At 42.3% G+C, this 17,225-nt stretch overlaps 1 protein-coding gene across 1 annotated transcript; it reads right to left on the bottom strand.

The window, feature by feature from the left end:
* Nucleotides 1-7,623: 7,623 nt before the first annotated feature.
* patl2 (PAT1 homolog 2) lies at nucleotides 7,624-16,895 on the bottom strand. Its single transcript, XM_039787545.1, has 19 exons — nucleotides 16,769-16,895; nucleotides 15,959-16,112; nucleotides 14,019-14,290; nucleotides 13,871-13,933; nucleotides 13,736-13,789; nucleotides 13,497-13,661; nucleotides 12,867-12,941; nucleotides 12,580-12,728; nucleotides 10,950-11,021; nucleotides 10,731-10,854; nucleotides 10,463-10,580; nucleotides 9,902-10,008; nucleotides 9,760-9,813; nucleotides 9,549-9,691; nucleotides 9,218-9,374; nucleotides 8,975-9,115; nucleotides 8,772-8,869; nucleotides 8,540-8,680; nucleotides 7,624-8,420 (listed from the first exon to the last, which is right to left on the bottom strand). Exons 1-19 carry the CDS (start codon nucleotides 16,790-16,792, stop codon nucleotides 8,387-8,389), a joined length of 2,145 nt encoding a protein of 714 aa, XP_039643479.1. The 5' UTR covers nucleotides 16,793-16,895; the 3' UTR covers nucleotides 7,624-8,386.
* Nucleotides 16,896-17,225: the final 330 nt, after the last annotated feature.

Genomic DNA, 17,225 nt, shown 5'->3' with positions numbered 1-17,225 from the left:
TACCCATTATAAGATTTATTGGAACCTGCGGGCTGCGGTAAAAGATTGCGGGCGTAACAAGCTTTCTGACACTGCGGTCAGGGCGGTGATGTAGCAACCCAGGCAGCACCAACACCGGCACTAAACTCCGACACAGTCGGAGAAAATTTGCAATTAGCCATCCTTTTTCGTAAAGCGGCCCATATTTGAGCTTTATATGGTTGATTTCTCGCATAAAAAAGTTTCAGAAGTGAATTTTGTAATGGAATAGCAGAGATCTGCGTGACCTAGCTAGATTCAGAAAACTACCTGATCTCAGGTCAGTTGTGTAGCCTATGTAAATATTGGGGCGTGACCGTTCTCTTAATACACCCATGGACTGTTCTCTTAAGGTTCCGGATTTTGAGATGCTTGCGTAAGCAACTCAGCTTTGTTGGGATTCGCCCGTTTTCAGCGGCAGTTTCAAAATATGAGATTTTCATAGTAAAGGGGTGTCAGTGGGATTTTGAGCTTCTATGTATGTCCTATTTACCCACCGAACTGTCGTTATTCAACTATGACAGGGTAAAATCGGTTTTGCATTCTATCACCCCTTGAAGCTTTTCTTTGAGAAAAGAACGGCACTGAAGTCATTCTTTAAAAAGTAAGATGTGTTCGGAGTTTTGCCGGCCAGATACGGCAAAAGCTTAATTAACTTCGCTACCTTCTTCGTCGCTCTGCCTGGTTGTAGCGCTATTATGGTGCGTTCTTTTTGTCCACCGAAGTCGTTCTACGAGTTGTTTTCCGGAGTTACGACCCGGAAGTTGCAAAAAGAACGCCCCCGAGGTCGTATTTACCATAGATATATATGATATGGTATTTACGACTCGTCAAGTCGTCTCCATGGTCTGAACTCGAGAGGACCCCGAGCTAACTTTCAAAGATGGCTATGTCGTGCATCACACGTAGTAAACATTGTGGTTATCTACATCTACTATTTTAAGCACTTTTGTCTTTGTTGTAACCAAATGAAGAAGTCGTACACATAGCACTGTATACTGCTAACTATAGGCATGTCGCTACGGTCTTTACAGAGTTAAATACCGCCTAATTAGTTATTTTGTAGCTTGTGCAGCTGAAATTGGCTAGAGACGCTCGGTTGCTATATGACAGCAATCCCAGACAGCAAAATGTATTTGGGCCAGATTTGGACCAGGTCTTCATTAGCATTTGGCGCAGATCCGCTAAACGGACCTGGGCCGGGCTCATCTGTTCCAACGGCCCAATACCGGAACAGGTTGGAATTACGGATCAGAGACAGATCTGGGCCAGAATTGGCCCAGTACAGTTATTAATGCCATGACGTGTGGTGCGGATCTGGCCCAGACTCATATTTTACATCTGGGGCTCATCTGGCCCGGATCTGTGATTCATATTTACAAATATCCACGCAATTTGTAATTTTCAAAATAGTTTTTATTTTTTATTTTAAAAAGGCAAAAGAGAAAACTACAGCATGAACAACCATCTGACGTGAATCCAGATGCACAAAAAGAGAAAAAGCATATGGTTAAAGATCATTGTTAATTATTCAAATTACAAAAAAAAATACAAAACCAAGTAACCTAATGTGAACACTGCGCCTACTGTAGGTATATTTACTGCTTATTAGTTGGGTGAATCCGGGCACGGCGTCCACCCCCGCAGTCTTAAGACGGATCTGGCTATTGATTTATCTCCGTGTCCGTGGCTTTGTCAGACATGCGATTCTTCCTCATTGCTCCTGTAAGACGTAGCCTACAAAAAGCACACAAAGCAAAGAAGCAAACAGTATGTTAGATTAAGTATTCAAAAATTATTTATTACATGACATTATAGTAAAATGCTTGCACAAATGTGACGTGGTGTGTAGTGAGTGAATGAGTGACAGAGTGATTAAGTAAAGACTAACAAAACTAACAAAGAGGACGGTTTGGAGGGGGGGGAAGCGCTAACCGGTTAAAATCTGGTGGGGCTTACCTCTATGCACAGTCTCGGTTCTGGAACCGTCTCCCGGATAGGGGTTGGACTCTTTTCTTCTCCGGAAGTTGCTCAGGGTGCGCCGCGCCGGGCGGGTGTGGGGATACTAACAAGCCCCGGCTGAGCGTCGCTACTTTGGAGTTTCCCCCCCGTGGACGAAAGGGTCAGCCTCCCTACGCCTGCGGGTTGTGGGGGGAAAACTCTGATTTTTGTGCATATGCACCAAATAGGAGTTCGGTGTATTCGGCCTTCTTGGAGACCTTGAGTGGAGTCCTGCATGGGGGCCAGTGGGGACTCCATGGTTCTGCTGGGGACTTCAACCCGTGACGGGCAATGATGGAGACACCTGGAGAGGCGTGATTGGGAGGAACGGCCCCCCTGATCTAAACCAGAGTGGTTGTTTGTTGTTGGACTTCTGTGCTAGTCATGGATTGTCTCTACTGAACACCATGTTCGACATAGGGATGCTCATAAGTGTACCTGGTACCAGAGCACCCTAGGCCGAAGGTCAATGATCGATTTTATAATCGTTTCATCTGATCTGAGGCCGTATGTTTTGGACACTTCGGGTGAAGAGAGGGCCGAGCTGTCAACCGATCACCATCTGGTGGTGAGTTGGGTCAGGGGTGGGGAAGACTCTGGACAGACCTGGTAAGCCCAAACGTGTAGTGCCGGTAAATTGGGAACGTCTGGAGGAGGCCCCTGTCCAACGGACTTTCAACTCGCACCTCCGGCGGAGCTTTCGGCATCCCTGTGGAGGCTGGGGGCATTGAACCCGAGTGGACAATGTTCAAAGTTTCCATTGCTGAAGCTGCGCGGCGATGAGCTGTGGTCTTAGGGTCTTAGGTGCCTCAGGGACGGACACCGCCCGTGGACACCGGTGGTCAGGGAAGCCGTCCGACTGAAGAAGGAGTCTTTCCGGGATATGTTATCCCAGAGGACTCCGGAGGCAGTTGCAGGGTACCGGAAGGGCCGAAGGGCTGCAGCCTCTGCCGTGAAAGAGGCAAAGCCGGGTGTGGGAGAAGTTTGGAGAAGACATGGAGAAGGACTTTCGGTCGGCACCAAAGTGCTTCTGGAAAACTGTTCGCCACCTCAGGAGGGGAAGGGGAACCATCCAAGCTGTGTACAGTAAGGATGGGACACTGTTGACCTCAACTGAGGAGGTAATAGGGCGGTGGAAGGAGCATTTTGAGGAACTCCTGAATCCGACTAATATGCCCTCTATGTTAGAGGTAGAGCTGGAGGATGACGGGGGATTGTCGTCAATTTCCCGGGCGGAAGTCACTGATGTAGTCAAACAACTCCACAGTGGCAAAGCCCCGGGGATTGATGAGATCCGTCCAGAAATGCTCAAGGTTCTGGGTGTGGAGGGCGCTCTCTGGGTTGACACGTCTCTTCAACATTGCGTGGAAGTCTGGAACAGTGCCAAAGGAGTGGCAGACTGGGGTGGTGGTTCCCCTTTTAAAAAAGGGAGACCAGAGGGTGTGTGCCAATTACAGGGGTATCACACTTCTCAGCCTCCCTGGTAAAGTCTACTCCAAGGTGCTGGAAAGGAGGGTTCGGCCGATAGTCGAACCTCAGGTTGAGGAGGAACAATGCGGATTCCGTCCTGGTCGGTGGAACAACGGACCAGCTCTTCACTCCGCAAGGATCCTGGAGGGGCCTGGGAGTATGCCCAACCGGTCTACATGTGTTTTGTGGATTTGGAGAAGGCGTATGACCGGGTCCCCCGGGAGATACTGTGGGAGGTGCTGCGGGAGTATGGGGTGGGGGGGGTCTCTACTCAGGGCCATCCAATCTCTATACGACCAAAGTGAGAGCTGTGTCCGGGTTCCGGCAGTAAGTCGGACTCGTTTCAGGTGAGGGTTGGGCTCCGCCAGGGCGCGGCTTTGTCACCAATCCTGTTTGTAATATTTATGGACAGGATATCGAGGCGTAGTCGGGGTGGGGAGGGGTTGCAGTTCGGTGGGCTGGGGATCTCATCGCTGATTTTTGCAGATGATGTGGTCCTGATGGCATCTCGGCCTCGACCGTCGCACTCACTGCCGGATCGGTTCGCAGCCGAGTGTGAAGCGGTTGGGATGAGGATCAGCACCTCTAAATCGGAGGCCATGGTTCTCAGCAGGAAACCGATGGAATGCCTTCTCCAGGTAGGGAATGAGTCCTTACCCCAAGTGAAGGAGTTCAAGTACCTTGGGGTTTTGTTCGCGGAGTGAAGGGACAATGGAGCGCGGAGATTGGTCGGAGAATTGGCGCGTAGTGCGGTATTACATTCCATCTACGCACTGTTGTCGCAAAAGAAGAGCTGAGCCAGAAGGCAAAGCTCTCGATCTACCGGTCAGTTTTCGTTCCTACCCTCACCTATGGTCATGAAAGCTTGGTCATGACCGAAAGAAACGAGATCCAGGGTACAAGCAACGAAATGGGTTTCCTCAGGAGGGTGGCTGGCGTCTCCCTTAGAGATAGGGTGAGAAGCTCAGTCATCCGTGGGGAGCTCGAGTAGAGCCGCTGCTCGCTGCGTCGAAAGGGAGCCAGTTGAGGTGGTTCGGGCATCTGGTAAGGATGCCCCCGGGCGCCTCCCTAGGGGAGGTGTTCCAGGCACGTCCAGCTGGGAGGAGGCCTCGGGGAAGACCCAGGACTAGGTGGAGGGATTATATCTCCAACCTAGCCTGGGAACGCCTCGGGATCCCCCAGTCGGAGCTGGTTAATGTTGCTCAGGAAAGGGAAGTTTGGGGTCCCCTGCTGGAGCTGCTCCCCCCGCGACCCGACACCGGATAAGCGGACGAAGATGGATGGATAAGCAAAGATCACTGATTCAGCCTTAAAGCCTGTTCACATTAGTTGTGGATGTTTAAAAGAACCTATAGCTACTACAAGCATAGCCTAGCTATAGGTCTACTAGCCTACCCAGCTTGTCTGACACGTCTCAGGTTGTCAGAATGTCAGTGTAAACTAAGTTTGTAAACGTTTATGTTTAGCCTATACATATTTAACATATTAACATGACATCAACAGCAGTTTACTTTTACAATTTTACTTGTATAATGCACTTACCAATAATCACAAAGACGGTGCAGCCTGCAGTCTTCCTCTCTGCATTTCAAATAGAGTTGCGGGTTTATGCAGGAAAAAAGCGTTCCGTTAGTTGTGGCGGCGTCCGGTCTGCGCAAGCTCCTGCGGATCTGGCCCACACTCGCCGGGCGGACTCAATTCAGTTGTGGCGGCGTCCGGTGCGCACTACTCCGTGGATCGGCGGGCCCGCAACCCGCGGACTCAATTCAGTTATACGCGTCCGGTCTGCGCAACTCCCGTGGATCTGGCCCAAACCCGCCGGCAGACTCCATTCAGTTGTGGCGCGTCCGGTCTGCGAACTACTCCGTGGATCCGGCCCACATCATGATGTATTAGACCGCGGGACACCCGCCGAGCGGACTCAATTCAGTTGTGGCGTGTCCGGTCTGGCCCACACCCGCTGGGCGGACATATTTCAGTTGTGGCGCGTCCGGTCTGCGCGAGCTCCCGTGGATCCGGCCCGCTCTTCGCCGGGCGAACGTGGCGTGTGCCTTGCGCAGCTGTCCCGGATCTGCGTCGCACCCGCCCGGACGGACTGTCGTTCTCAGAAGCTACAGACAAGTCTGGCGCAAAGTTGGTGCAGATCTGCATACTGAGTGTGACTGCTGCGCGAATCTGCTGATTCGAAAACGGATCTGGCACAGATGTAAATGCTGTCTGGGATGGCTTTAAGCCGAGTCTTGAGCAGAAAGCAGAGCAGTAGCCTAACGTTAACGTTAATCAAAATGTAATTTTCATGTATCAAACTGTGAAATATATGTGTGTAATATGTCAATAACTGGATGAATAGAATCCTAAAGGTTACTAAAAATGTTACAAAAATCCATCTTTTCTCCGACTCGTAGTATTGTGTGACAAAAAGAATGCAACAACCCGCGGTTATTCGTTTTTCGACACAGATGTGACGTCACGCTCGAGCTTTTTTTATTTTTTTTATTTTATTATTGAACAATAGTAACAACCATACTTGGCCTGGTACAATAAATGAAATGTCTTCACATACAACAGACAAGCACCTTACATAAGAGAGAAGAAAGAACACAAAGTAAAAAAAAAAAAAAAAAAAAAGGAGGAGAACACTAGGGGTTTTCAGAAAGTTTCACATCCTCTATCAAAGTAGATAAGATTAGGCATTCTTTTTCTTCATTAACTTCAGAGATAAAAAGTAATGACACAATTCTTTATGAAAAACATTAAAGTTTGGAAGTGTTTTCAGAAATCTATTCTTGTGTATAAAGAATTTCCCAAGAATAATGAATGTGTTAACTGCTAAGTCGTGCGCTTCATTTTTCATAAACATTCCAAAAATTATATTTTCCTTTGTAATTACAGGCAAATCTTCAAATTTAGGAAATAACCAGTAATGCAAATCCTCCCAGAAGGTATAAGCAAATTTACATTCATAAAACAGATGTTCTGTTGTTTCAATCTGATCAGCACAAAACGAGCAGCAGTTCACATCAAATCCGAATCAACATCTTAAAAATTCTCTAGAAGGATACACTCCATTAAAAATTTTAAAATGCACTTCCTTTGCTTTTGGTGCAACTGGAAGTTTAAGAAATTTGGTTCTTAACATTTTAACTTCAGTACTGGAAAAATATTGAAAAATTGAAATTTTATTTGAAGAATAAGGATATAATTCTTTCACAAAGGCTTTCCGAATTGTAATATTGGGTACATTTATGTGAGTAAGAGAAACTCCATTCACCAAAAGCATAGGAAGACATGGGGTAACAATACTTTGAGAAGCGTTGAAAGACATCTGGATTATAGCTTGTGGTATTGCTTTGATAATGTTATCGTACTGTTTTTTATCAAATAAATCGAATTTGGAACAGAGAGTCTCAAAAGACATAATGACTCCAGTATTGTCTAAAATATGCATTACAGACCATATACCTTTCTCCCACCAATTATTGTAAAATAAAGACTTATTCCTAAATAGCACATATCTAGTTCCACAAAGGAATGTTATGAGGACTGAAATTATGTTTGTAGATCATTTTCCAGTAACGTAAAACCTGTTGATGAAACGCTGATAACTTAACAGGGAGTTTTTCTTGTTTTTTTTGGTTTTTTTTTTGTTTTTTTTTAAAATAGTACCATTAATACACTCAATGTCGATTGCTTTTAGCCCTCCATCATACTCTTTAACCAATATTCCTTTTCTAATGTAGTTTTTCTTTTCCAAATAAAATTGGCTTGATTTATAGCTTTTATTGCATTCTTAGGAAATGAGATTGAGTAAGCAGGGTAAATGAGTCTAGAAATGCATTCCATTTTTGTAAGAAAAATTCGGCCAATGATAGAAATGTCTCTTTGAGAGTCACGCTCGAGCTACTAGTCGCGATTACAAGACAAAAAAGAACGCACCATTACGTGTAGAGGGAATTTGAAAGACAACCGTTCATCCCGCCCCTCGGATTGAGCCCTGTCAATGGTGAGGTCCCAGACCCAACATCTTGATGGGAGTCTGTCTTGTCAGGCTACCACAAAACCAGACTTGAGTTAAATCTGATGTCCAGGATTTCGACTGTGCAAAGCACAAGGATCAAACTGTTGAGCATTTCGTAAAGATTTTTTTTTTTTTTATTTGTGTTGCAAGTGCTCTACAAGGGTGCAATATAAATTATGACCGTTTCCAAATGAATATACTGTAATAAATAAAAATTACATCAAATACATCATATTTAGTATTGCTACACATGTATGCCTTTTTACAAAAAACCCAAAATTGCATGGCTTATGTTGATGGACCATGCCAACTTCCTTAAATGGGTATTATAACAAACATAGGTTCAACTGTACAATCATAAATTACTATACAATCCTCAACCTGGTCACCGATATCTGATCCAACACATCTTAAAGTTTATCCTGAATGTAACTGGGGTTAGATAGAAGACACAAGTGAATCTGCTCCATCTACTAGTTAATGTAAAATTACCAACTCAGTATGTATATGGACATCTCATGAAACGACGGCAACACTTGTTTTGGAAGGTTAAAACAAAAAAAAAAAAAAAAAAAAAATCAGGTCTGTGATTTTCAGAATAACTTGCACTGACGTAACCTACTGAAGACCAAAGGGAGGAAAGTAAAATGATCAGATTTAAAAAAAAAATAAATAAAAAAAGGAAACAGTTTGAGTGTGCAAAAATGTGAGGGATGAGGGACAGGGAAAAATAAAGAATCAAAGCATTTTGTACAATACATTCTTCTGTTACTAATGAACACTGAGGAGTTTTTGTCAGGGCTATGCTTCTGCTCCTTCAACTCTAGTGCTCAATACAACCTGGTCATTAGCCGAGCGTCTCATTAGCTTTCGTCCACCTTAAGATGCAAGAGCCAGGAATCCGGTTGTAGACCTAAATAAAAATATTTGATTATGATATTTAGGTCTACGTCCACCAAATAAATTAAACATTTATTTGTATACAGTGTGAAAATTGGCTCCTCTTGTATCAAAAAAAAAAAAAAAACATACTCAATGTTGCTTTTCAGCTGATGAACAGTGCGCTTGTCCAGGTAACGGCAGAAGAGAGTGAGCAGATTTGAGGGCAGGAGCAGCGGCTCCACCAGTGAACATTGGGACAGCTGTCCCGCCACCTGGAATATTGTGTCGGTCCTAAAAGACAACAGGAACACTACTGCCAAGATCTTATAAAAGGATGTTAAAATGATCTGCTGTCATGGAATAATAGCCCTATAATCCTCACCAGGCCTCAAAGTCGCCGATGCTGGGCTCTAGAGGAACACCTGAGGACAGAAGCTTCTCTCCTTGGGAGAGAAGAGCATACAGCAAGGACAGTCCAAACTGAAAAGGAAGATAAATTAATGAGAAATCGTCACAAAAGTTCCCTGCAAAAAAGAAAAAAAAAAAGAAAATACAAAACAGCCAATGAGCACAGAAAGCCCAGACCTTGTTCTGACACGTCAGGGTAAGGGACTCATATGTCGTCAAAGACTCAGATGATGTCAAATCTTTAAGGACACCAATTAGCTGACTGAACGTCAGGCCTCCAATTGCATTTCGAAGAGGCGGGTAGAGCACTGGAAGGGCCTAAAAAGAGGATAGGAGGACGATAAGATTATTCACAATAACCCAAAACATGCATTTACTCAGTCTTTGTGCTGCTGAGCCAAATAGAGCATACTACCTTACCTCTTCTGGATCTCTGCTCATCAGCGTAGGAAGGTTAGAGGTCACAATGCTCAAGATTTTCAGTCTAGTATCATGTTTCAGAAATGGGAGCAGACGGGCAAGTAGCTTTTTGCCTTTTGAGACCAGCAGGAAAGGAAGAAACTCCACTCCTGAATCTCTATATCAAAACATGAGAAAATTCATTGTTCAAATTCAATCAATATTCATCAAAATATTAACTACGGTATAGCTTCATTAGGAAAGCTAGACACATTAAAATTTTACTTTTAAACAAGCAATATAAAACACAATATGCATAACTTCTAGCCAGAGGCAGGGAGGGTATACTCACAGGGGATTGTGATGTTGCAGCTCCAAGTAGATGTGCTCCACTTTCTCCTGCGACTTCTCAGTCAACCTTCGTTCTTCTGCTTCAGACAACACCGTGGTTTTCATCCTCTCCGTCTCCTCGACCTCCAACAGAACCATGAACAACTGCAGGGGAAGTGGAGATGGTAAATTAAATGCAACTCACTGCATCAAAACAAGTCCGCAGCAGGTACCTTTTCTATTTTGCCGAGGACCTCTAACCGCTGTTGTCGGATGCATTTCTGTTCCTGTAATGTGGAAAAAAGTGTCAGTATTGTAGATTAATACACTTAATACACTTTTAAGATGCCAAAAATTGAAACAAACCACAGTCACCTCAAGTGGACCCTGAGCCTGAACTGCATTAACTGCGCTGATGGCACGGCGAGGAGAGTAACATGTGGACACAGCAACTTGACCCAAAGAGCCTTCAATGTGCACCACTGGAAGAGTACAGAATTTTATAGTTGAAGAAAAACCACGTACAGCACTGCAAGCTTGAGTAGATACAGATGTTACATTAACCGTTCACACACAGAAGTGGATTGGATTCAGAAGTGGGGCGGACACTTACAATTATAAAATAATTGAAAAACAAAACAAAAAAAAGGCATATTTTAAAGGAGATTAACTGCATGAAAATAGAATAATTTAACCTGAAAATAAAAAAAAATTAAAAAAAGTTGCTCATAAAGCATAAAGCTTATTGCTTTGAACACATGGTAATAAATCAACATTTTATCAACTCAGGTCTTCTCCAATATGAACTGCGGTGGCTGGATAGTCAAAGGAATGTTCAGAGAAACAAAAAGTTAGGGCAAGAAAAACAGGAACCAGTCTAGATAAATCAAATGCAAAATGTGGTCCAGTGGCATGAAAAGGTGTTGAGAGAAAAACCTGGGGAGTAAGCGTCTGTTTTCGTGATGTAAGGCGTGGTGAGCTTGGGTGGCTCCCTCCTGCTCTTAATGCCAAGCTCTTCCTCTGCCATCTTAGCTTCTATTCGTCGATAGTACTCCTACGACAAAGTTTCAGTATGCTAGCCATGAAATGCTCAGGCTTTTCAATTGGCTTTTCTCATACATAAAATAGTAAAATGAGCAAATGTTGGGTATTTGGCTTAAAAGCTACAATGAATAATGAAGACACTAGAGCAAAGATTTCTTACCTGGTAATAGTAGTCCTCATGGTATGGATTCTCACTTTGCAGCTGAATCATCTGCAGCTTGGTGATCCACTCCTTCTCTTTGGCCGTCATGAAATTACAGTAAGGATCCCAGTCCTCTGGTTTTCTACAAACCAGTCATATTGTTCTATGAATAACCTTTTCCATAACATGCTGAATATGAATAAACAAGTTGAGAATCTTTAAAAGATGTAGCCCAACCTTTGGTATACACGTTTTTGACTAAGTAGTCGTTTATGTTGTGGGTGGAGCTGGGTGACAGGACCTGGGTACCTGTGGGTCAGACAACTTCACATTTAAAAGCACCATAGGTGCATTCAACACTCCATTTCCGTGTTAATGATGTTGTGCTCTGTTACATGAACATAGTCCGAGTAAAGACACCTATTAGGGCTGCACAATTGATCAAAGTCACAAAATGGACCAGTGCAATATTTAAACAGCAAGAGGTGAAATACTTAAAAGGCAAAATATGTCAAAATACCATTTTTAATTAAGTATTGTTGTGCTGCAGAGACGTCCTAGCCTACAAATTGTATTCTACAGACTTAAGAAAACAGCTTTGTTTGGTACAGATCACAAAAAAAAAAAATTCAATGAAAATAATGCAAATATGATCAAGAATATCGCAATTGCAGTGTCAAAATAATCACAATTAGATAATCTCCTCATATCGTGCAGCCCTAACACCCAATTTATCTAGATGCCAAATGTTTCTCAATGCATACAGTTGAAAAAGGACTTGCAATATATGACAACATTGTTGTTTCTCATGATAAAACTGAGAAAGTTGGGTATTGAAACCAGCCTAGATTTGCTACTTAAAAAGGGTAACTACCTTTTTTTGCCAACTGTCAAAATAATTTAAATATTGAGCCATTACATTGAAAATATTTTAAACAGAAGCCTATCATTTCTGTAGCCTACTCCGAAACAACAGACTACCTGAACGCATTTTTCTCATCTCGCGTTTCGAGAGGTTGAAAAAAATACGTTACCCTATAACAGATCCAACAGTCAGGATAAACCACTTTATTGAAGGGCTGCTTGATTATGGAAAAAAAAAAAAAAAAAAAAAATCATAATCACGATTGTTTGGTCAATATTTAAATCCAGATTATTTAACATTATTCCTCATTGACTTTTGGAAAGAATTTAATTATTCCACTTAAAAAAAAAAAAAAAGAAAGTTAAACAAATCAGTGAAAACATCTTGAACTGTGAAATTTCCCTTAATACTTTTGCCGTTTGAACTTTTTCCTCATGCAGAACACAAGACAAAAGTGTTTACTTGCAAAACGTAATGTGCAAAATATTCTTTTTCTTTTGATTAATCTGTTTTGTGATCATTAGGAGCCAAAATCATAATTGTGATTAAAATTTCGATTAATTGCACAGCCCTACTGTATTGTACAGTTTTTTTTTTAAGAGGTTTCTATTAGTCTGTCAAGCTTTGTTAACTTGCACTTTTAGACGATGAGCGCATAGCCTACATCATCCGTCATGTACTTTCATGCCAAAGTAGGTTATGCTTAGGCCTCCAGTAAAATTACTACTCTGCTTTATCCTTTACATGAAGGATCTGTTTTGGCTATGTACAACTGCATCTTTTAACTCCAGAAAGTACAGCTACCCGTTCCTCTAACTTTACTGTGTAAATACACACAATGCCAGGGAATGTATAAATGTCAGGTTAATGAAGAGTTTTATATACACTCAAGGTTAACAAGACTGCCAAGTCATAAATAGACTTAATACTCCGAAACCTTCGCTGACAAATATTTCAGGGTACAGATCAAACATTCCTGAAATACACAAGCTCATGACACACCTGAAATGCTGCAATGGATTAGACGAGGGGCTGTAAAAGGACGACGGCCTTGGTGAGTTGGCACCAAAGCGAAGTTGTATCATCTTAGGAGTGAGAGACTGAGGAGTGGAGGGGCAAGGCTGGTTCATGGGAAACCTGAAACCCCCTGTCTGACTCAGGACAAAATAACGTCATGAGTCAGGACAGAAACAAGCAGATTTACTCAACTCTTCATGAATACATTTACTATTTGCTTTAAATGTATAAAAAAAAATAAAATAAAAAGATCTAATTTATTATTGAATAACCTGATTGTAATGTTGCCGTGGGGTTAACGGCTGACGTGAGAAGATGGGTGATCCTGGTAGAATGGATGCATGCATCTGCAAGAAAAAAATAAAATAAAAATACATTCAAAAGAGGGAATTTGACAGACAATATGTTGGTTTAAATGTACATTTCCTTTTGGTTGATATTCATTCGAGAAGATGGATTCACTCTCATGTCTGTAAAGTAAATATGTAGGTGGAGCCTGCAGCCGGTTAGCTTAGCATAAAGACTGCAAAAAGCTAACCTGGCTCTGTCCACAACAAAATCCACCAGCACCTCTAAGGCTCACCAAATAACACGCAATACCCAGTTTGTTTAATCTATTAAAACAAATGACAAATTGGGGTAATCCCCATAAAAGGAGGGGACTTAAGTGCCAGACTCTCTTGGACTGGTGTAGTGATTTTGTGGAGTCTCCACCGGTTGCCTGACAACCTCACAGTAGAGATGAAACTATAGGAAGTCACGGTGTCATATTTACACATGCTTTGTATGGACAGATTCAACAAACATGATACAACATGGTATGGGGTATCGAGCTTCTCAAACCCAAAATGTCTAACTATTCCTTTAAAATAAATGATTATGTTGTAAGATGAATCCTCTACCTGAGAGGGGCTTCTTTGGCCAAACGGTCTTCTGGAGTAGGATCCTCTGGGTTCCCCTCTCCTGTCCCTGAAGGGAGAGACAGGATACGGCAAATCCACGAAGTTGGAGGTCAGGTGCTGACCTCTGCCTCTGTGACCATCAATCACACACACTATAGCATTGTCCTGAGAAACAGAATTAAGAAACTGTTTAAGTAACCCACTGTCACACATTTTAACATGTGTTTAGTGATGTTAACCTGAAGTATTGATCCTGAGATTCTTGTAGTCTTTCTGGAAGAGGGTGCCATATACTAAAGAGAAAAAGAAAAATCAAGCAATGAAAGCAAACATTAGCAGTGCTAACACAGTGTGACAAAAAAGTTCAGACTTACATCATCCTCAAATGTTTTCTGGTGCACGGCATTTCCACAGTCCACTATGGCACTGTCCAGACTCTTAAAAAGCAAAGATCAAAATGAAGACAAGCTGCAATGAGGTGAGCTGTCAAATCCCACATTTCAGACAATTATTCTGCATTACCTTGAGGCTTGGTCGCCCCTCCACTATCCTCATCACAGCTGGGTCTTCAAACATCTGCCCCCTGCCCAGCCCTCCTCTCTGTCCCCTACCTCTGCCACGCTGCCATGAGGGAGCCCGGGGCAGATACTGTGGCCTCTGTCTGGGAGGGGAGCTGTGGCAGGATGATGGTTTGGGGTCTGGTGGAGGTGGTGGTGTTAATGGTGGAGGCAGTGGCTCCCGAAACTGAAGGAGACCGCTGCTGGGGTCCTCTGTGGTCTTGTGTGCATCAAGATCTACGATACAGATACATGTAGAAATACCATCTGAGGAAGCTTTCATCTTTTCACACTAAATGATAATCGGCACTACTTCCACATTGTGCGGCCCATAAAGCAGGCGCACTTGAGACCTCCGCAGAGTGAGTCAGCTACTTCCGGTTTAGCGCTCCGCTAACTCGAATGGGGATTAAATGATTTAATCGTGGGGCTCTTCTAGACTATCCAAATGTTATTGGACTGAATGGATTACATTTTAATAGTGAAACGAGTCATTTCGCAGGGATTGTGCTGCTAAAAAAAAATAAAAAAAAGTCTTTCGCTATGTAAATCTATGGGGGGGAAAAAAACAAACAAACAAAAACAAAAAAAAGTCCTTTTGGGCATCATGTGACAGGCCAGGAGTTGCAATTCCACTGGCCGCTGTGTTCAATTAGCTTCAAAGCCCAGCGCACTTCCTGGGGGCCTGGTAAAAACACCAACTTATGTTCTTTGGGATAAATAAAGATCACAGATTGTTAAGCTTAGAAATATAAATTATCAGCAGTCCATCTGAAATAACATTTAGTCATCTTTTTTTTTTTTAGTCAATGTTTTTACATGTATTGTTAAGTTTATTATTAAAAAAAAGAAAAGGAGGACTAGGTATTCGGGGAATTATCAGAAATGCAAATTTTCTTCTCTGCTGGCTGGAGCCACACCAGCATCTAACAGGACCCAAGTGACGTTTGTAGGTACGTTTATGCGACGCAGCTGAGCAGCTAATTTGCTATCCAACCCACAAACTGACCTTCGCAGTGAACTTTTTCCCGGTGAATGTTTATTTAGTTACTCATTCAACAACTGAAGGTGTAGATCAAGATGTGTGTTCATGTTGGCAAGTTAGATCAGACTTTAGCAGGAAAGCTAATGTGGTTGCCGTTTAAAGTCTGTGGCTCTTGTGTTGTGTAGCAGGCTGGTGTCTGGCTCAGTGTGACATCTGCTCTGTCTACAATAGAAGGCTGACATAGAGCTGGGCGATATGGAGAAAATCAAGTCACACCATTTTTGACCAAATATGTAAATATTGACATTGTGGCCATATTGTGGGGTTGACAACAGGTGCTTTAAACAATGATATTTTTGATAAATAATAAGTAATGTGGATATAATGACTAAGTGGGTAAAGGCAAATAATACAAGAGCTAGACCAGTCTGGTAAGTTCAGAAAATTACATCACTTTACTGTAACGCAGGCTTTAAAGCCAGGAAAAGTGTCATCACAATATCCAAAATTCAAGACGATATCTAGTCTTATATCTACATATTGCACAGCCCACGCTGACGTCACTGCTTTATGCAAGATTTGATTGCTATATCGAAGATCTCCATCTACATAGACAGAACCAACGGTAAGGAAGTGCCATCATGAAACCAAATATATATCATCTTCCCTCTTGGTTTCAGATTTTTTGCTCAAAGAACACATGACATGTAATTTACGGATCACATGTATGCTGTAGCAAAAAAAGCAATTTAATTTCTCATTTTTTGGGGTTCGAGTGTAGAAACAGTTTTTCCATCAGTACACTTGCTTCAGGAGCGTACAGGACTGTTGCACCATCTGAGAACAATGAGGAGTATATTTATTTTAGATATCCAGCTGGGAAATGATGGAACTGGTTAAGGAATAACCCAACTACAGACCCATTCCAAACGTCTCCTCATTGTAGACGTTTATCTCCTCATCTTCCTCAGCCATGGCCTGCAGAAGCCCACAGTCCATATTCGTTCCATCCTCCCCATCACTCCAGTCTCCTCCATTCTCAGGCCACTGAGGCTGAGACACCTTTTCAGCCTCCTGTTGGGTTAAAATATATTAGGACTACAAAAAAAAACAAGAGACACCAAGAAGAAACCTTCATAATCAAACAGGAAAAAGCTAACATTTGTCTAGAAAAATCACAGTATCCCACTTCTTTTTATTTTTTTTTTTTTTATTTTTATGCGGATTTATATAGCCTACATGACAAAATCATTCGGCATCATTTTGTATCTGTCAAACTAGAGTTACACGTCATACTGCCAGTCAAACTGCAGTCCAATTTTATTGTGAAATAAATTAATTGGGTTGCATGATTCTCCTTTTATTCCCCTCCCTCTATTAACTCCAATAATAAAATATCTTATGACTACTAAGAAGCCAGAGACACTGATAAGAAACCTTCAAAAACAAGCAGTAGAATGCTAACTTCTGTCTAGAAAAATCACTTAAATCTTTTTAAGTTTTCCACAGCCATGTTCACAGCCATCTCAGCAAAGCGAGATGGAGATGTGTAGACTTGAAATTAAGTTTTTAAAATTATTTTACAACATCAGACCCATATGCTTATTTAGCATGCAATTAATACCTGCTTAGCTTGTTAGCACGCCCTGTACGCCCCAAATTGAGACCGGCAACTCGCTCAATACAACAACATTCACACATTAAAAAGCAGCTAAATTATACTGACTTACTTGTTGCTGTTCTGAATCACACATTGTGCAATTTGTATTTAATTTCACACTTGACGCCGATGGATCACGGTGACTCTCATCCTCCGCAAGGTTACCTGCTTTCTCTTGTCAGACAGCGAGGGAGGCTCATTAACTTTTAAATGAACCCACCTGTGAGGCGTGCACACGTCAACACGCTTCACGTATAGCTGTCACCTCAACTCTAAACATTTGCTTACAGTCTATGAATATTTAATGTGGTTTTCGAATTTAGAGTTTAGATTAAAGAGTTTATTTTACGTTTCCTGTTGTTTTAATAAACCTTGGAGACATTCAGGACAGGATGCAGACATTGATTTTGAAATAGTTAAGCTCGAGCTCAAAGCGGTGAGCGAACAGGGACATCTAGTGGTCAAACATTTTTCTACAGCAGTGTCGTGCTAAGGGTATACACGTAGACTGTATACCATATAACGCA

Source organism: Perca fluviatilis, chromosome 21 (genome assembly GCF_010015445.1).
Source record: "Perca fluviatilis chromosome 21, GENO_Pfluv_1.0, whole genome shotgun sequence".
Taxonomy (NCBI): domain Eukaryota; kingdom Metazoa; phylum Chordata; class Actinopteri; order Perciformes; family Percidae; genus Perca; species Perca fluviatilis.
Note: the sequence above shows the minus strand (reverse complement) of the source record. Positions and strands in the feature narration are given on the sequence as shown.